The 21,113-nt window shown below is 36.3% G+C and overlaps 1 protein-coding gene across 6 annotated transcripts in view; it reads left to right on the forward strand.

Moving 5' to 3' along the window:
- PCMT1 (protein-L-isoaspartate (D-aspartate) O-methyltransferase) overlaps positions 1-20,446 on the forward strand; it is a 33,551-nt gene extending 13,105 nt beyond the window's left edge. For 3 of the 6 annotated variants that reach the window (XM_071740554.1, XM_071740553.1, XM_071740552.1), the window contains 5 exons: positions 1,103-1,207; positions 4,255-4,375; positions 9,483-9,568; positions 11,111-11,280; positions 18,150-20,446. In XM_071740554.1, the coding sequence (XP_071596655.1) occupies positions 1,103-1,207; positions 4,255-4,375; positions 9,483-9,568; positions 11,111-11,280; positions 18,150-18,162 (495 nt within the window). In that variant the 3' untranslated portion in view covers positions 18,163-20,446. Of the gene's footprint in view, positions 1-1,102; positions 1,208-4,254; positions 4,376-9,482; positions 9,569-11,110; positions 11,328-15,145; positions 15,216-18,149 lie in introns of all 6 variants that reach the window. The other 3 variants (XR_011725220.1, XR_011725219.1, XM_071740550.1) reach the window with 3 other exon arrangements.
- Positions 20,447-21,113: the final 667 nt, after the last annotated feature.

The raw sequence follows: 21,113 nt of genomic DNA on the forward strand, positions 1-21,113 counted from the left end.
AGCATATATTTTGTCCTTGCAAAAAGAAGTGTATAACTTGTTGATGGTTGGGAAGTGTCAAAAGATAGTCAAAGTTTCCTTTTCTTGACTGAAAACTACCTAGTTGTGTTACACTTTACTTAGTTTTCTATATGAAGTTCCTGATGTTTTTATATTGATATGTTAACGATTTTATTCAAGGAAAGACAGAAACAGAAGTACTGTGGTTAAGGGAGAAAATCAGTGAAATGTTTTTTAAAAAAGTTAACTCACCTAAGCCATCTTTGAATTATTGAATACTTAGCAGTTGTAGGATATGAAGTGTTATAGCAACAAGGAAATGTATCCTTGAAGCAAATGCTAACAATGAGTGTTCTAGCAATGAATGTTCTGATTGTTTATGGTTTTCTGGTGTGATAGATTAAGCCATAACAGTGGGATAATGGCTATCTCTGAAATTTTAAGGAAAAAAAACGTATTTTTAGTGTTACCTAAGCTTATTGGTGTACTGGCCCAGCATGTAGGAAAGCAAAACTCATAAAGTGTGTCTGTAGACTACTGCATTTCATGTATGAGTCTGGTTATGTGCCTTACAAAGACAACTTTTTGCTACTGTTTCATTCGGCAAGTGGGCAGGTAATACAAGAGGCAGTTTTAGCTGTTTTCCTTGGTGCTCCAGAGCTTCTCCCTAGCTAGCCTCCAATGTATTCCAATATATACAGCATAATGGTAAGGTAAATTTTTTATGGGTCATAAAGAATTTATGGAATGTAACAGTAAAGCCAGTAGAGCTGAAGAGAACTGAATTGATTTATGGTGCCTCTTCCCGATAGCTGTATATAAATAATTAAGTGTGTAATAGAAACTTGAATGGTCAGGTAAGTTTATATACATTTTTCTTCATAAGTATATATACACACAATTTGTTGAAGTCAATGAAATAACAATGATTGTATCACATAGTTTGTTCCCCCCACCTTGCTTTTTTGTAATACAACATGATTCTGAAATTTCTTACGCAAATCCTAGATGTATTGCCCAAAATGACTGAAGAAATGAGCATACCTTGGGTAAAATAGACACTTCAAATAGTTTGACGTTTTCTTTCTCTGTCTTCTCTTAGCATGCATATGCTCTTGAACTTCTGTCTGATCAGTTACACGAAGGAGCCAAAGCACTTGATGTAGGATCTGGAAGTGGAATCCTTACAGCGTGCTTTTCACGAATGGTGAGATACTTAATTTAATCACTTGACCATCAGAGCTATTTGAACTGCAGGTTAACTCTGAATTAAAGCAAAAAAGCCTCCATCCTTTGTAAAATGGACTGATGTATATTATGTGGATACTTTTATAATACAATTTACTATACAAGTATATATTATACAAATATTATAGAATTTACTCTTCTGGGTGTGGTTAGTACCCATTTCTTACCTTACCATTTCTTACATGATACTACATGGTTGAGCTAAAAGGTCCAATCCAGTAAGTTGTGTGATGGTGAGGAAACTGCCTTGAGGGGAAGTTTTTTTTTTATTTCATTTTAGTGGTTGCTTTATAGCTTGAAGGAAAGAGCTGCTTGTCTTGTTCAGCAGAATCCTTACATTGTCTTGTGTGGCTATGAATGTTCTCATTGTCATCAATTCTTATGTCTTCCTGGTATGATGAGAGCATAGCAAGACCTGAAAAAAACCTGTTTCCATAGGGAAGTACATTGTATGTATATAAATTGTCTTTGAGTTTAACTTTTCTTGTTACTATATTGTGTGAGCATCACTGTAAGTAGTTCATTATTACTTAAAATTCTCTTTGTCCTCTCCAAGTAACTTTATGTCTGGGTTGTTCAGCATGTGCATAAGGAATTCTCTGTGCTTCCACCTACTTTACATCAGGAAAAAAAGATTAAAAGACTTGGTTTTTTGATGCCTGAGTACTGTTAGATTTATTTATGTAGTGGTATATAATCAGTCCTTCCAGGACTTTATCATTGCTTTATAACTAGCCTAGACTTTCATTATACTGCCAACTAGATTGTTTGTTTGTTTGTCTTTCCAAGAAATTAATATGGAGTATGGTGATACATATGTTAAATTCTCATATTTCTTTTTGCTACTTTTTTGTTTGCAAGCATTGATTTGTTGTGTTTGTGATGTCTTATTTTTGGTCTAACTTTGTAGTCAGTAGTCAAGTAGTATGCTTGGGAACTCCAATCCTACAAATCTTAAGACTTCTGTCAAAATGATGTGTATTTCTCACTAAAAGGTTACAGATGCATAGAGGAATAGCCATTTTTTATAAGATGTGACAAGTTGTGGTTGTGCACTTTTTTTGTTTGTTACAGCTGTATAAGGAAAGCTGAAAACATCTTCAGTGCAGTTGGAACTACTTCAAAGAGAAAATTTCTTTCCAATTTTGCTGAGGTTAATCACACTATCTTTTTGTTGCCATATGGATGTCATGTTCCTCTTCTGAACCCTCCTTAGTGCATTGCCTTACAGACAAGTTTTGCGAAACATGGGATAAATGCTTTTGTTCTGTTTGATAGCATTACTACTGTGCAGTATGCATCTTGCTTCATCCACTGCTCTGACTTTCTCTGTAAAGTCCTTCCTAACAGTAACAAGAGCTTGAAAGAAGTACATTTTAGGAATGATTGTAAAATGGTTTACTATCAAAATTCAATTGAGGACATGCTTACTGGATCATGTGGATGTTGCTTCATAAGTTTACTTGATCTAGAATGAATAGCTTGCATTTGTGGCTCAAATACCAAAGTGCACATTGATGTTGTGACAGCTTTATTCCTGCGATGATAATCTCATTTGTGGTACTTCTGGGAAACCTTTGTTTACTTAGATTAGTAAAGCATCTTTAAGAGAGTTTATTAGCTATTAAAGGTTGCTGGCAAACTTAATGAGTTGTAGTTTTCAACCTGTAAGTCCTGGAATTATAAAAAGAGTGAGGTGTGTTTTTATTCCAGACAGACCATGGAGATTCCAAAAATATTGCCATTTTGCTGTTGTCATTGCACACACTTCAAAGTTCTGGTGTAACAGCAGTAATTGTCAAGAACTCAGAAATAGTGTAACGGGCTGTGACATACAGCAGGAGGTTCCCTTCCTTAATATGAAATGCATTTCTTGTTTGGACTACACTTGATCTTTTGCCAGCTTCTGGTACAACTGATTGTCAGGCCTTTTTCCATATAGCAACCTATTTTTGTCATAATGAAAACCTGCCATGTGTCTTGCTTTGTTTCAAAGGTGGTCTTGATGGTCTTCCCCTTAAAAAAGAAGAGATAACACTGCTCTTTTGATATATTTATTGTAAAACATAGGACTTGTCTATAATAAACCAGGACAAAATTTCTCATATCTCTAACCAGTTATTGATTTTCCATGTCTTAGCAACGTAAAAATGGAAGATACAGACACGTAACTGATGCATTTAAGTTTATCCAAAGACAAAGTTTGTATGACATACTCTAGCATTGTGCTTTTTGAGCTGGGTTCTTTTTAAAGTGGTCAGATTTAAGATGTGGATTCTTTTTATCTGCTCTCCAAAATTGGAATAATTTTTCTGGAATAAATAAACAATTCCACAGTACCTGTAACAGAAGTTTTTGTTAGTAGACCTTTTTTGCTCTTGTAATACACAGATCTTTTGTGACCTTTTGTGAGTTAAGAGGTGTCAAAAGTTCCCCTCTTCCCCAGGAAGGAAGATTTATGAATGCAAGGGTATGTGAAAGGTAGTTTGTCCCCGACTGTTAATTGCTCTATTTGCTTCTGAAAGAATGGGACTCTTGAGTTGAGTTAACTTAAAATAAAATGCATGACTTACTATTTCCCTTGGAGTAAGGTCTTCCTAAGAAAAACCTTCAATGTAAGTTTATTCAGCATGGAAGGAGATTAGTTGTTTGTCCTTGAAGTTGTATCTTCTTATTGTGGGTAATGCAAACACTCATTATCAAATTTAACTTCTAATATTTCAGAGAAGAAATCTCTGTAAATAGTATTAACTTAACTGATTTGCATCTCAAAAATAAGACTATGTCAAGTATTTATAATATTGTACTGACAAACTTGAATTAGCAGTTGCTTCTAGAAGTCAGGATGCATCACTTTAAGTAGTATTTTTAATAACATTGGAAAAATATACTATCACTTTGCTCTTTGTTTTTATTTTAGAGAAATGGGCTCAAGTAATAGAAATACTCATTCTATAAATAAACCAAAACTAGTAGAAATTATTCAACTGTATATTTTTATTCCAGGTTGGTCCCAAAGGACAAGTTGTAGGAATTGATCATATCAAAGAACTAGTAGATGACTCAATAAATAATGTCAAAAAAGATGACCCCACATTGCTGTCTTCAGGAAGAGTGAAACTTATTGGTGAGCATCAGACTGATATACTTACTAATTAAACTGATATTCTTTCTAGCAGCTTGTTGAAAATGATGTAATTGGATGTGATTAAAAATTCTAATTTAACAAGTTAAACCAAACAAAGAAGACTCAAATGAAAATTTTAAAATCCAGGTCATCTTTAGGCCTTTGAAAAAGATCATCTTCACACAGTTTTGACAATGTGACTTCTGGTAGTCTTCAAGAATATGTAGACATTCTATTAGAGAACCTTAACAGGTATTTTCTGGTGAAAAGATATGCTGAAGATCTGTCATGTTATATTTGCTCTGTAAGACTTGGTTTGAATTCAGAACTTTTCTTGAATAAATGTATTTTCATGTAAATTTGAGCATTTGGAAAGAGACGTTGTTCTTCTGATAGAGTGAGAAAGAGGCACACAGTGAAGTCTAAAAAGTACTAGTTTGGCAGTAGGCATTACTGGAGTTTATTACACTTGGTTTTAAAATTAATCACTTACCTAACATAGAAATACTGTTAATCGACACCAAAGTAATTCAGAGTTACTGAGAGCAGTAAATTCTGAAACTATGCAGTGACACTGAATTGTTTTAATAATATTTATTAAAAATATAAAGATGCGGGTTTTTTGTTTTGTTGGGGTTTGCGGTTTTTATTGGTTGGTTTGTTTTTTGGTGTCTTTTAAGAAGATGGATAACTAGCAGGAGGAAAGCATTCTTTTCATTATCATTCTATTAATTCCATTTAAGAAAGAAGTTGAAGGTGTGAACTATTTTGAGGCTTCTTACAAGAACAGTTGAAAAAAATCATTATTATGTGATGTTCAGCTCTTACCCTCTTACCTTTATTACTATTTGGATTTTTGGTCTTTTTTTTTTTAATTGAGGGGCTTCTCTAAATCTTTTTAAAATAAGCCAATCAACACATGTACTTGTACATGTGTTTACAGTGAAGTACTTGTCACTGAGAATCCTTATGCCTTAAACCATGTTGGAAATGAAGTTTCACTGAGATGGTTGGGGCTCGAGATGAGGGGTGTGGGCAGGGCATAATTTCCATCCCTGCTGTGCAAGAACAATATGGACTTCACTTCTGGTTATACCTGAAACAGACTCTGATGCTCTTGGGAGTCTAGAATTCTAGGTAAACATCAGCATCTATGTCATGTTTGACTGTGTAGCAGGATGACTGAGAGACTTCTGGATAGTTTGGCTGTAAGGTACATTTGAAAAAAAGGTACGGGTGGACTAGTAGCAGCTTTTATAAATTAGGCAAAGAAGACTGTTTCAACTGTGCTGTAGTCCTGGGAGCTCTTTTATGTGGGGCTAAATCCAGACTAAGCTGTTTTTAAAAATAAAATGAAAAAAAAACCCAAACCAAAACACAACCCAAATCCCAAACACCCACCTCAACACACATGAATAAGAAAAGACCTAAAACTCCAGGGTTGATGGGTGATGGGAACTGTATAAATCAACACTAGGAAAATCAGTTTCTGGCTTTTCACAAGTACGCTTCAAACACTTTAAGTTGCTTTGTCACACTTCAGAATAAGCCATAACTTCAAAATAAGCCATAACTTTCAGAAGCATCAACATTATTTTGGGGTGACTTAGTAATGGAACTGCATTGAGATGCATAGGGTGTGTCTATAGTTTATGGGGTTTTTTGGCTTTTCAGTGTGTGGTTGCTTTTGGTTTTTTATTTTTGTTTGTTTTTTCCTTGAAGTTAGGAGGGTGCCTTTGAGGTGAATCTCTCAACTTCTTCCAGTTAAGACGCATAGGCTCACGTGAGAATACTCCTAGAGAGCACAAACTTTGATTCTGTTTGAATGAAACTAAATTGGATTACGTATTCTAAGCAGCAACTTTACATTAATAAGAACTAGACCAGAGTCATCATTCAGTGAAAATGCATATGGTGCATGGACATCAGGTTCTCAGCAAAAACTTCTGCTTGACAGATCTGCAACTATTGTACTGCACTATTTGCTGATGCAGACATAGCCAGAGGGGACGAGGCTACTCTGACCACAGTGAAGTCGTTTTCTTCTCTGTTCATGCTGTTTGTGGAACAGGTTTGCATAGAGACACTGGATGCTTGAGTACCCTGATCAGCAGAAAAGGGCTAGGTTCAAAAAGAAGCTACAGAACCCTGACAGAAGCTACAGGAAGTCCTGACACTGATTCCTCCTCATTATATCACTTCATTAATAAGTATTTTCTATTGAATACTTAATAAATAAGTATTTATTAATATCACCTGCCACCATGATACGACTTCATTAACAGGCTGCATGTTCTGCATGAGAACTTAGTAGGATCTAAGCAAAAGCTCAAAAGTTGAGCTGCTGTTTCCCCTTGAACACTGAATAATATAGAAATTTGTATCACATTGAATATACGAATGCTAACTTAACTTTTTTCCTCAAGTCTTCAGGCTACCTAAATGTGTGTTCCCATTGTGGTTAGATATATACTTGACTGCTGTAGCCAGGAGAATGTTGGTGGGTGTTGAAAGGGAAGAGCCATGTTGTGCTCAATACATATAAAGAAGAATGATTTTTGTTGTTGTTGTGGATGTGTGCTGATTTTGACAATGGTAGCTTTGGTTTGGACTATTGATTCAATGAGCAAAGGGTTTAGGTATTTTTTAGGTCCTTTTTACCACTGTCAGTGTTAAAGTGAAAAGATGTGCAGAAGTCGTATTCAGTGGACAGTGCCCAAGGTGCATTTTAGTCTCAAAATGCATGTGTTCTTCAAAAGAAAACTTAGCAGTTTCTTTCATAGTTGTTTCTTCAACTTAGCAATCTCTTCTTTTATCCACAGTACCGGAGACCACTGCTTCTAGTGTCTACTGCTGCATCTTAAGGAGTGAGGGTCTGTCTCCCTGTGTAACTAATATAATTCAAAGCAGTATGTTTGAGCTAAAGAAGTCTTTCTCCATTGCCTTCCCTGATGGAACAGTTGCTTGATAGAGAAACACATCACTATTTCATCTAGAAGGAAGTGCTACTAAGATTGAAGCAAATATAAGTTATATACTTGTCTGTGCTGAGGTGGTTGTTCCAGTTGAACCAACTTTGAGCCAGAGAGATTAGGTTCTGGAAATACTGGAACTTTGATTACTGGCAGCAGTAATAAAAGCTGACTTAGTGAAATTGGTCAAGGATAGACATGAATTCTCCTGAAACATTGGTAGTTCTTGCTTGGCAGCTTCTGTTCGTGGCCCTTGATTGGAGTTTATGCTGGTCAGAACTGATGATATGTGGAAATAAGTCACTGAGCTTTAAGGGGCTTCTCAGCTACTGAGGAAATGTGTTCTCTCCTTTTAGTCCTTAAGCTTTGGGTGTATAAAGTCCTTGCAAGGTCTTGTTTCAGGACATAGTACAAAAGATGCCAAACTTCCCAATCTTAATTGTTTCCAAGAGCTGTCCAGATTTTCCTATCCAGCTGTCCAGGTGGCCTTCCCTTTCACTGGTACAAAAATGAAACCTGCTATGGCCACCATGTATTTTTCCTGCCTTGTGAGATGCTGGAAGGCAAAAAGCTGAGAAATTCTGAGCTTCTGGCAGGGTCTTAGAACTTCTTTTTGACTCATTCAGCAGTGCTTTTCATACAAGGAGAGGCTTGAGAAGAGAAGGCTTAGGGGAAACCCTATTACTATGTTCAAATACTCAAAGGGCAGCTACAAAGAAGATGGAGACTCCCTATTTGCAAGGAGTCACATGGACAAGACAAGGGGCAAGGGACACAAGTTGCTCCTGGAAAGATTCTAACAAGGGGAAAATTGAGGACAGTCAGACATTGGAATGGTCTCCCAGGGGAAGTGGTGGATTCCCCCACTTGGGAAAGTTTTAAATCTCAGCTTGACGGGGTGCTGAGACATCTCATAAACAATATTAGAAGGGTTGGACCAGGTGATCCTTGATGTCTCTTCCAACCTGACATTCTATGATTTAATTAACCTGTTTTAATAGTGATTGCACAGAAACTGAAGCTCACTCTGGAAACCCCAAAAAACTACTTTTGCTGAGCAGAGGACTATGTGCATTAGTCTTCTTGCTTTTAATTCTTGACCGATGGCTGCAGCTCTTGCACTCACTGAGTATGAATTTATTAATAGTTTAGCCTCAGTTACTACTTTTGTTCCTAAATAATTCCAGAGAGAACTTGCCTGAATTTCCCATTGGTTTCCTGTAAATACTGTGCATGCCACATTTGAAGCATCTTCTTTCAAAACCTAACTCAGGGTCTAGTTTAGTTTGCCATGTTTGAGCAACTTAAAAAGCCCACTCTGTTCCCCTTTCATCCTGCATAACTGGGGTGGCACGACGTATCTGTCATAGGGTGCTTCTCCATGAGTGCTGAAGCTGCATCAGTAGTCTCTGAATAACCTGATTCCCCTCACATCTTCTAAGCAACCACCTGGAGTTTTAGCCACAGGGCTGACCTGGCTTTTGGTGTTAGTCCAGCAGCTGTCTGCAGGACAGACAGTGAGACCTGTGTGCTGGCAAAGGGGGATGCTTTGAGATTAGCGTGGTATGGCATTTATGTAGGTGTGGAGTTCCATTGCAGGCAGTAGAGCAGTTATAGACATATAGACCATGTGAATACTTGCGTTGTCTCCACCTTTGGAGTTTCTGATAGAGTTAATGATATAGGTGATGATAGGTGCTTCTGAGAGTTAATGCTTTAGACATAAAATTTGCATTATATTTAGGAATGGTGGGTGATAAGGCAAAGGAAAGCATATATTCTGAGAAGGTAAATGAGAAGAGTGGAATGGTAGAGCACATAAGTACTTAAGTATCTTTTCCTGATGGACCATGTGTATCCAAGAACTTTTGTTATAATCCATGCTTTCTAATTTCAGGTGCTTCAGTAGTATTCCATATGTTTTATAAGTGCATGTATGTATTTATGAGGGTGTTTTGTTGCATCTATTTTGCAATTGTGTTAATGTTTTTAAACTGTCTTCATTACATTATTACTGCTCAGCAGAATTTTAATTGAAATCTGAGCATGGCTTTTTATCTACCTGTAGATATGGCAGATCAGCTGTTTTCTCCACTCCTTTTGAAAACGTTAAAAAAAAAAGTATTTTCTTGCAGTGGGAGATGGAAGAATGGGATATGCAGAAGAAGCTCCCTATGATGCCATTCATGTAGGAGCTGCAGCACCAGTTGTGCCCCAAGCAGTAAGCCTTTGTTTTGTCTGTGTAATTCAGTCATCTCTTAGCTGTAAAGAACATTTTACATAGCTATGTATGCAAAATATTTGGTAGACTTGCATTTTTGGGAGTATCAGTGGGCAAGGTGGTATTACTATATGGTGTGGGTCTTTTTGTTTCTGTCATAATTGGCTTTTTTGTTGGTTTGCAAAAGCTGCATGTTCTAAAAACTGAAGTAAACATCTTAAAATGACTTGTGCACAAACCTCTACTGCAGCAGTGAAGTGGAGCATTTAATAAATCAACTAGATATTATCAAACATTGAATTACAAAGTGTAAGTATGTGTTTCCCAGGTTCCAAGGCATTGAGCCTGTTTGAAAAGTAACCTGCTTAGCTGAAAACACAGACAATGCCCTGTAGCAAGGCATTCATAGCTCAGAGTGGATACAGGGTGGTCCTTGCTAGGGAAGCTGAAGAGTACCTAGGGACTTTCAAATGTGCATATGTAAAGTCCTTTCTTGTAAATGAGATTTTTTTTTTTCCTCTTCCTTTCATCATGTGAATGGGAACATATACCATGATTTTGATATGCTAGATACTGGTTAAGTTTTTAAAAATCTGAACTTTATTGAGGAATACTGGAGGTTGGAAGACCTGCGATAAACAGGTTAGACATTTCCAGACATGGACCATTGTTGTTTTATTTATTTTTTTATTATTTTGGAGTTGAAGGCGTGGTTCCCAGCAAAGAGTTGACAGATGACAATTAAAAAGGTAATTGGAAGCTTATTAGTGAATGAATTAGTTCTCAAATATAACTTTTGTTAGTAATAGGGATTAAGATGTTTCATGATGTCTGGGAAGTACTGAATTTTCCTTAAAATGAGTGTGACTACCCTTCTTTAAATATGAAAGAAAAAAAAAAAGGAAAAACATTTGGATTTTTCTTTCACATATTCTTTTACTCCTCAGTTATCTTATTCATAGATTTTAGACTAATTTCATAAAATGCTGTTCCATTCACAGAATGAAAGAGGAGCTGTTGGGTAGTGAGTGTATTACAGACACCTTAAATTTAGTCCAGGAAGTTAAATGAAAAAAAAGTCACAAAAATCATATCTTATCCTGAGGTCTTAAGGGGAGATCAGTTACCCCAAAAATTTTAGACAGTGGGCCTCTACTGATGCACAATAAGTTTAAAACAAAAAACCCTGCTAGTTAGAACTAGCAGTTTAAAATGATTGAATCAATTGTAAAATAGTTTGTGATTTACATAGTTTTCCTCTTTTCTAGAAACCAAAACTGCAACCAACCCAGTTAATCCAATTACTACTTTAACATATTTTGGAATTATACGGAATTATTATTGATATTTCTGTAACATCAGTTGTTGTGCCATGTTGTTGTGATACTCTGATTTTCACTGCATTTTGTAAATTTTGCTAACTACTGCATAGTAGTAGATAGATGGTGGCAAACCTATAATTTTACAAACTAATATTACAAACTTTGGATCCAGCTTCTCTGAAGTGGCTGGTTACATTCTAATTTCTGTGTTGTGTTCTAGCTTATAGATCAGTTAAAACCTGGCGGAAGATTGATATTACCAGTTGGTCCTGCAGGGGGAAACCAGATGCTCGAACAGTATGACAAACTAGAAGATGGCAGTGTCAAAATGAAGCCTCTGATGGGAGTGATATATGTGCCTTTAACAGATAAAGAGAAGCAGTGGTCCAGGTGGAAGTGATTTTCTGTTCCACTTACTTCTTCCACACACACGCAAGGTGAAAGGGTTTGAATTTTAAGCAGATAGACTGCAAGGCCTGCCTTTGCTGCTGTCATTGCTTTCTGCTCCTCCATGCCATGACACATGACTCAGTCTGCATTACTGCATCACCAAAAGGATATTCTGCTGTGTTTGAGTTAATTTAAAAGTAGAATAAAAATATTGCATGGGTTGCACTTTGCCTCTTTTGGACATACTTTCTTTAGTCTTTGGTGTATTGAGGTTTTTATTTGTTGGTTTGAACGCAGCAGTTTTTAAATTCAAACTTCCATTTTAATGAACTTTTTATAACTAGCTTGCCCAGTAACTAGGGTAAAGTGTAAAATACTACTTAAGAATAAATATTGTTTTGACCTGTAAGTTAGTGGTAATTGGGTGTTCATTTTTTTTTTTCCTGAAATGTCCCAAATGAAGAAAAATCTGTGGGGAATACCAATCTCCAAATAACAAAGTGAGAGGAAGTAATCCCTTCTTCCCTACACTATAAGTGTAGTTAAGTAGTGTTCAGAAAATGTTCTCAGACATGTTATTAAGTCTGTCATCCGTCTTTGGGGACATATTTGCATTTGCCAACAGAGCAAACTCTAAAGGCTTTTCTAGAGGTAGAAACCTTCCAGTTTGCTGAACTGAATGGCCAGTAACATAGACATAACACAGCTGTCAGCTTAAACCGTGCTAGGCATTAGTATGCCAGTGAACAAAGCAGCAGTGCTGTTTTGCTTCCTGGCAGAAAATGCTTGTGCATGTATTATCTGCCTTAATGAAGTGCATAGATGTGTATTGAGTTCTGAAAACAACTTTTGAACTCTGTAACTCCTAACTTCAGTTTTTTGGGGGCATTTTCCCTTGGTATTTTGGAGCTTGTGATTTGAATACATGAATACTTTAAGCTATGAAAATGCTAAAAAATACAAATAAAGCAGTTTGCATTACTGCTGCTTACTGAAACCTCATTTCAGTGCTTAATGGATTACTGTATAGCCATCATGTACAAATTGCTCTTTGAACAACTTTAATGAGTTACTGCTTAGTTCAAAGCTTGTGAAACCTGCTTGCAATTCAGATGCTTTGTATTTGTTATGCAAATTAGTACTTTGTCCTTGAATATTCCCAGTATTCCCTCAGGCTGGTAACTTGGGGGTTTTCTACCTCTTGTAAAGGTTTAGAAGACTTATTTTGTGATCAGTTTCCTTCTCTGGAAAATGTGCTGGACTTTATTCAGATTTGGAGTCCATTCTTTGTGTACTCTAGAAAAGAAGTGGTCTTTTTAAGCTTGCCTTTTTCTAGAGAGATTTTACAGATTTTTCTGCATTTGTACCTGATCTGATTATGGTAGCAATTGGGTTTTTTCATAGCAGCAATGTGTATTCTTATAAGTAGTGTTCATTGAAAGGTTTTTGGAATGACAGTGGTGATCCTTTTCTATTAGTGAAGGTGGTGTAATGTATTAAGGACTAGAATTCTAAGGTCTTTGTGTTTCTTATGTACAGTTTTGTACTGGTTTTTTTCTGCTAGTTCAAGGGGAGAAGTAATAGATTGTCTTTAGGCCTTCTTTAGTCATGAGCGTTGTGGGGTTCATTTCCTCAGATTTTCTTACCAGTTTTTGTTCTTTTCTGAAATACTTCTTGATTTTATTTATTTTTAATAAACATTGGTGATACCAGGAAAGGTAAGTGCTTAGCTTGAAGAATTACCTTGATCACTACAGTGGCATAGATGCTGTTTCTTGGTATGTATGTTTAAATTTGGTTCAGAATTGGAAATCTGTTACAGGAAATCTCAGAAGTCCACTTGTAATGCTTGGGGTTTTTTTGCTTTTGTTTTTAAATTGTCTTTTTTGTGATCTGAAGAAAATTCCTATTCCCTTCTCAAGGATAACTGCCACTGCACTGCTGACCTTAGAGGAGGTCACATCAGTCTCTTTTGTTTTTTCTTATTGGTGAGTCTAAAGTGTATCATCAGCCAACTGCTGCTAAGGAAGCTCCACAAGGTGATAAGAAATCAGCATTTCTTATCTGTGCTATCATCAAAACTGAAAGAGGGTTTTTTTCTGTACTTCCTAAGTTTCAGCTTATCTTTCCTAAATTGGTGAAGACCTGTGAGCAGAGATCAGAGACTTCCCTGGAAGAGCATCTTTAAGCCTTTCTGTAATGAAGAGCTGTAGTGTATGTAAGGCTACTACATTGTAAATCTAAAATTCATTGAACAGTCATCTCTTAGAGAAGCTCCAAAATCCTGTGTGGATTGTCATTATTTTAGTTTACATTATGCTATACAGTCTCATTCGTTACATGTTAAGAGTTGGTGTCCTTCCACAGAATACAATCTATAGGCCAGCAGCATTTTCCTAGGCTTGCAAACCTTCCTTCCACTTAGGAAGAAAGAAGCCACTTGAATTTTTGCTTAGCCATCACATATTCAGGGCCTTACTAGGGCTGCAAAGCAGCATAAGAGTGACTTGATCTCTGATGTGTGGGGCCAAACCCACCTTCAGACGTTTTTGCATAATTGTTCATTACGTAAAACTGGGAATTCTAGCAAAAGAAAATCTGGACTATCTTAAGGGAAAAGACTGCTTGGATTTCAGTAAGTTGATGTTGTGGTGCTAAATATTTTGTGAATATTATTTGGTTTCTTTAAATTTAGTCCTTAGTTTGGGTTCAGCTACAGTATTGTTTTTAAGCTTCAAATATTAGCAGGAATCTTCTCAAATGTGACTCCAGGAAACACTGGGAAACAGAATATACACAGAAACCCTATATCTGGTATGAAATGAAATGCATTAGTGTACCAGAGATCCAGCAGTAGGTGCCCACCAATGTAACAATGCTTATCCTTTCACAAAGAACTTGCTCATTAAGTTGTTTTTTTTCTTACTGATAAGTAGGGAGAAGACCTCTTGTGCTGAATAGTTGATAACACAAGTTATTTACTATCTTATTAGTAGTTCTTGTGTAAATTAGAATGTCTCTGATTTTACTTCTCTGCACTTCCTACTTATATGAAGAGACAATTTAAAGAGAATAGAATGTAAGAAACACTTAGCAGCAAGTCCCTGTTGTAATCTTGGATGTTAATTCCAAACAGGTAGCTGCTTTTAAAAGTTAACAAACTTTTTTTAAAAGTTAAAATACTGCATTACTAATTATTTATGAAATTTCACGCTAAATTCGTATTTACTGATAAAATGCAAAATCATAATGACAATAACCTTTCTGAGCAAAAACTGCAGTGACTAGACTGGGGCTGTTAACTTTGGCCTGCTTGACTGTACATACAACATGATTAAATACATTTCTGTAAAACTTATTAGGAAATATTTTAATATGTATATGTTTCTGCTTAGAAACTCTTATTCAGTGTTTCAAACGCCCCTGATGAACTAGTTGTCTAATGTCAATTGAAACTGGCAGGAATTGTTTGCCCAGAATTCTTTAGGCTATTAAGAACAATGATTATGGAAAAAAAAATTATTGTACTTTGTCAAAAAAGAATCTCTGTATATAATATTTTAGGCTGAATTTTAAATTTTTGTATTATGCAAAAATGCATGTGATGTAACTGATAGGATAGGCTGCAGAGAACATTTGTTTCCTTTGTCATTTCAACCCGCTCTCTCAATTCGATGATTGATCATAGCAGATAATACCTTTCCAGATTAAAATGCTACAACTTCAAATGTTGCCTCTCATTACCTTTAAAATTACAAAAGTGAGAAATAATTGGCTGCTGAAACACTGAGTAGATACTGCAATTCAGTGTAGCCTAATATGAATTAGAAATACACTATTAGTAATGACAGCATATTTTTCATAGATGAATGATGTATCAAAAAGAGAAAGTCAGTGCTGCCTAATGACAAGAAAAGTGGAGTGGATCAAAAAGAGTGAGTTAACAGATTTTAGATCTATTTGTAAGTGCTTGTTCATATATTTAGTTTGAATGCATTCCACCAAAGAGGTGGAGACAGATTGCAAAACTTCATGAAGTACCTGTATTTCAAACTTTTGTTGTTTCCTAATCTTGGTAAGACTTTTGATTTTATCTTTTTTTCATAATGAAATCTGACATTTACATTGTATGCTTCCTATTAGATTTTTCTGAGATAGTGTGTTACTTTATTGTTGCATAATCCTAGTGGGAAGTGTTAAATATTCTTTTATATGTTTTCTCTAGTAGTAAGCCAGATTTTTTTTTACGACATTTTACATTTATCTGTAGAATACTAATTTTGAGTGAATGACTTCTGAAATTTGTTTTATCTTGACCTTATAGATTTTTTGATGCATCAATTGACAGTATTAGATGAGTGATTCCCTTGCTAGAATTCCAAGGGACTGACTGAGAAGGACTATTCTGATGACTTGAAACCTAAATATATATATATTGCTTACTAAGCAGGAGCTAGTAAACGAATTGGGAGAAGTGCATATATGAAGGTGGAGGGAGGATCACAGCAAGTAACTGTGGCCAGAAAAAGGGAGAAAACTACAAAATAACCAGTAGATCTCTCCTATGGCTTTAGATGACAACAGTGTATTTCTAACAAGGAAAAAGCAGTCATTTTTTGAGTCTCCTTTTCATCTTTGTATCACGGTAGATCTTTTACCCTTGGAAGGACAGGCAAGTATCCTGGTCTTTGCCAGTAGTTGAAACCTGATGGGTTAAACCGTGACAAATATATATCCAATAGTGTACATAAAAGCTCAGTTTTCATAACAGTGGAAAATAAATGTGTAATTTTAACATGTATTTTATGGACTGTTTGGGGCTGACATGCTGTTGTTAGCTTAATGAGTAGTGAAGAGCAAGTGAAGTCTCTTGTGGGAAACCAAACCCCTTAATATAGTGAATGTGCTAGTAAGGAGATTATGGAATTCTTCATTTTGAGTGACATCCAGGGTATCCTTACAGGAACATTTTTACATGATCAGGAATAGCTCAAACAATATGAAACACCAACACTTAGAACATTGGCATGTTACTATCACTTATTTGAATTCTGCCACTTTGTAGAATTAAAAATGTGAAGTCTGTGGTTGGGTAAAATTATAATGTTTAGTAGTTTCAGAGTAAATATGGAAATTTTTGGGGGGTTATAATTTCTTGAGAATCTATCTTGGGTTTAAGGGATTAAGAATTATTTGCCACAGCAAAAGGCCCAGCTTTTACAAAGCTATAAGAGGATATGGTAGAAATTGGAATGAATGTCACATCAGCAAAGAGGCATATGAGACTAAATCAGAAACAGCAGTAGTCATTACTTATGGTTTTTGAAGTTGTAAATATTAATTTATGATGCAGCTCCTGGAAGCATTAAGGATGAATGAAGTACATGTCCTAAATTTACCAGCACTGCATTTTAAACTGAGTGTTAGATGTTCCTTTATTTTCATCTGTTTAAAATAAGGAAATAACCATGCTGTGAAATAGGCAAATATGGAGAACTTCCAAGTCTTTGGCTATAAACTGTTTGGGTTTTTTTACCCCCACCAAGATGTGTTGTTCTCCTTTCTGCTTTTTTCTGCATTCTGCCATTACTGCAATACTCTGATGCCACATGATTAGTGCCTAGTTGTCAGAAGGCAGTGCAAAGTGCAAAGAATGCATATATTTACCACTATCAGAAGGCAGGGTTTGCATTACATAGAAAACTAGTTGTTTAGGCACTAGTTGCAACAGCCTTTTCAGTTGCTGTTAGAATGTTTTGCATGCTAATTCCATGCTTTATGATTCCTGAAGGATAACATCTTTGTAACTTCAAAGCCTTTGCTTGTGTGCATGTAGCACTATATTTTTGTGGGTTAGTTTGCATGATAGCTGGAAATCTATTGTGTATTAAGCCAGCAATCACATTAGTGAAGGTTTTCTTAATTCAGATACTGATTGCTTTGGCTAAAGAGGATGATGCACCTACTGAAAGATAGATTTCAACAAACTCTTTGTGAGTTTATAGGTTGCTTGTGTATGGGGAAAAAAAAAGTGCAAACACTTCTGTTTGAATTTTCCAACATTCATGACAACACCGTGCACAACTTTCAGATTTGATGGATGTTTTGCCTTAATGCTTTAGAAATATTAGCAGATCACTAATATTTGATAATTTTACTGTTGGAATATGGGTTCTGCCAGGTTCTTGTTTTAATGTGTTTCAAATGTCCTGCAGGAATGAAAGCCTGCATTTTCTAGACTCCTTGTAGTCATTTAGAGAGACTTCTTGATGCATCCATTCTCTTACCTGAGTCTCCTGTTAAAATATATACACACCCCACCCTGCTGCCACCATCTCCATAACCTAGTTATGATTTAGCACAGTTCCTATGGGAGCTAATTGAGCTCCTCTGTGAAATAAACAAAACAGATGACATAAACTGCATGATGTTGAGGTGAGATTGTGTTCCTACCTTCCTTGAGAGATTGCAGCTGAAGCTAAAATTGCCTCTTTGGCAGCTACAGTGTTTTAGCCAATACTCTAGTAACTTGGCTCATTTTTTTGACAGCATGTAGCCTACAGAGCTTGAGTGACAGGTAGCTGTGTAACTGGCTGTGTGGTGTGGGCAGCATTCATTAAAGCAAATGATCCATTAAACGTGAAATAGAGGGACCCATATTTCACAATATACCCACTACTATTGTGTGATTATATGGGATTGCTGTTGCCTTTCCTTTTTTTTTAAATTTTTCTTACATGCTTGAAAAGACTTTTGAGGTTTGGCCGATGCGCTTGAGCACTTAAATGTAATCAGATTCAGTATCTTAACTTTTCAAATATGATTTCATGGGAAGGAGAAACATAACTGCATGTGTTTTCTTTCTACAGGGATGAATTGTAAAAGCTACATCATCTTGACCCAAACATAGTGTTACAGTGGACTGCTCATCTCCAGTTCTAAAAGCTTTTTGAAAACCAACAGCATTGCAGCTTGTTTTGGACTTCGTTATACTGTTGTTATCAGCATGGAAAAGCGTGTGTTTGTTTTATTTTTTTAGATGCTCATGGCAAATCTGATAAAGAAATGTTGGAAAGTTTTATGTAGGCACTGTTTTATTTAACATGCCTTTATTTTACTTTCACCTGTTCAAAGTGAATGTCTGCTGAACTGCAGATAAAGACCTATAGCTTGTGATCATCTAATTTTGATGGGAGTACTTGAACACTCACTTCTCTTGGCTCCTGTGTCCCTTGGTAAAACTGCTTCTGTGCACCTTATGACACTACGTAGGTAATACCAGGTTTTCAGTGCTCTGGTGTCTGCTAGATGCTACTAAAAGGAGATCAACTTCCTTTTTAAGCTTTTGACACAGTGTCATAGACTAGCATGTAGTAGATACAATCAGCTGCTTTATTACCTTAAAATCAGGCATTTGTATATATTAAACCTCAAGACATCAGAGGTGGGTGGCTGCTCTTATCAAACATTGCCATTCAAGTTGGACGTAAGAGACGTGTCTAAAAATGGAAAATTGTTCTAAAATTTATGAATTCTTCTAAATTAATTAGTCTTGAAATTCTGCTCTGGTTTTTACCTCACTATGGATGTGATGCACGTGAATTTAACTCCATAAATATAATTTAAGCTGTGTCCCAGTCACTGAACAATTTGGGCAGTGCTGCTTTGCCAAATAAAATTAAAAGCAAACAGCGGGGGTTGTGTGCAAGATTGACAAGATTGTGCTTGTTTGGAAGATTAGGATCAGTATGCAGCACAACACTGAGATATGGATTGCTAGAATCTTCATTTAAAAAAAACAATCCAGTTTGGTTCTAAAAGTTGCTTTTTGCAAAGCCTTTTGCTGTACCAGCCTTCTTGTTTTTCTAACTGTGGTCACCCAGGGAGAATTGTGGCTTTTTAGACAGTGATTTCTTAATTGCTATACAAGGAAAACATTATTCATGAAGAAGGAATTATGAATCCTGGACTTCTGAGTACAGACTGAGATGCAACTCTCAGAAGAGAGTAGTGGGAAGACTATAGACTTTATTTTTCTGCCCCAGGTTTTCTAGTTTGGTGCTGTAAAATGCCAACAGCAAATGCAAAGCAGTACAGAAAGGTGAGCTGTTTTTGGGAAAGGCAGGAAGTGTGTCCTGAGCCATCTTCCTCAGATTTGAGCAACCAGGATTTTAAGTAAGCAGCATGTTACAATTTTTCTCTTAAAAAAAAAAATGATAAAAAGAATTATAGAGTAAGCAAGCTTGTATAAAATAACTGTGATCACTACAAAAACATGTGACTTCTTGTGATGAAACAGCAATAATTATGTGATAGAATTAATCCCTGAAAGCATAAAGGTAAAAATTCAAAGGCCTCTGAATATGAAAGAGAAACATTTTAAATGACCTTCCTTTCGAGGGTCAGCCCCATCCTGTTCTTGTGTAAAAGATATGTATTACTTAATTTATTTAAATGCTTGGAAGTTAATGTGCCACCTCCTGATCTGACTGCAGCCTGCGAGCACATACACAAAAATTAAACTTACAAAGGAATTAAGATAGTAAGTATTCTAGAAAATACAAATCAGAAAAACCCACTTGCGTCTGACAAATTTGTACTAACCCACAAATCAACTGTGAATCTAGTTCTTGGTGTTGAAGTGAAATACCTTAAATGATGCATGCTAATGTGCAACGTTTTGGTCACTATAATTCAATTTGAGTTCAGCTTTATTTACATCTTCTCACTAATTTAATCAGTTAAATGAACGATAGGAGCTCAACTGTATCCAAATTCTTGTTTCTGGACACAGTGTAATAAGCTAGCCTAACCTGGAAGAGGTGGTAAAGCTGAGACCAGGAAACAACTTTTTTTTTGTTGAGAACCACTTCAGGAGGTGTAAGACTTTAGGGACCAAGGCTGGGGATTAGCACACCCATTCTACTGAAGGGGTTGATGATAATCCAGGTATTCAGACAGAAAGGAGTATCCAGGAGTAGCAGTTAGGAACTGGAAAACTAAAGCCCCTCCATGATGGAGCAATGGTTCTGAAGTAAAAACTTCTTGGAGAAGAGGACAAGTTGAAATGCAGAAGATTTGAAGAGCTTGAATAAATGCTGTGTGAACTGTCTGAATTGCTTACTTTGCCAAATAAAAAAAAAAAAAAAATTGAGAGGAGCCTGCATCTAGGTGTCTGGTTTTATGTTTGGTGGTGTGGTTTCTTTAATCTTGTTGGATTTTACAGAAAAAAAGGCCAGCATGTATAAAAATACTGACTTACTAAATGACCCAACCAGTGCATCCATTGCAGTTACCAAGCCCAATACCATATGAATATAACTGAAGTATTACTATCTGTTTGGAATTTTTTAGTTCACAACCAGGTGTTTTGGGGCACAGGCTGTGGGTACATGGTATGAATTCTGTCTGCCATCTGTGACTGAGTCCAGCTAAGTAGGAGTGGATGATCTGCTCACCTCTAAGCCAGAACAACCTGGGAGAACAGCTTGGCTGAACCAGTGACAGTCACTTGTCCATTTTTTTCCATGGATGAGACAGTAGAAGACCTTCAGAGCCTGAGCAGAGAGGACCCAAGAGCCCATACTTGTATCTTGAAAGCCCACAAACAGCTCTGTGACCTATGGATGCTTTCTGTTCATGTAGCAGGAGTTACCAGTTTATTTACTATTTTTGTTCAAACCAGCCAGTTAACTTGGACATAGAGATGATGATGGGTGCTGTTTTGGGGTTTTTTTTGGTTTTTGGTTTTTTTTTTATTTTTTTTGTTTTTTCAGGGAAACGATCACACAGAGACTGAGCACCAGCACTGCTATTTGAGGCCACCTCGATGA

This window comes from Heliangelus exortis, chromosome 3 (genome assembly GCF_036169615.1).
Source record: "Heliangelus exortis chromosome 3, bHelExo1.hap1, whole genome shotgun sequence".
NCBI lineage: Eukaryota > Metazoa > Chordata > Aves > Apodiformes > Trochilidae > Heliangelus > Heliangelus exortis.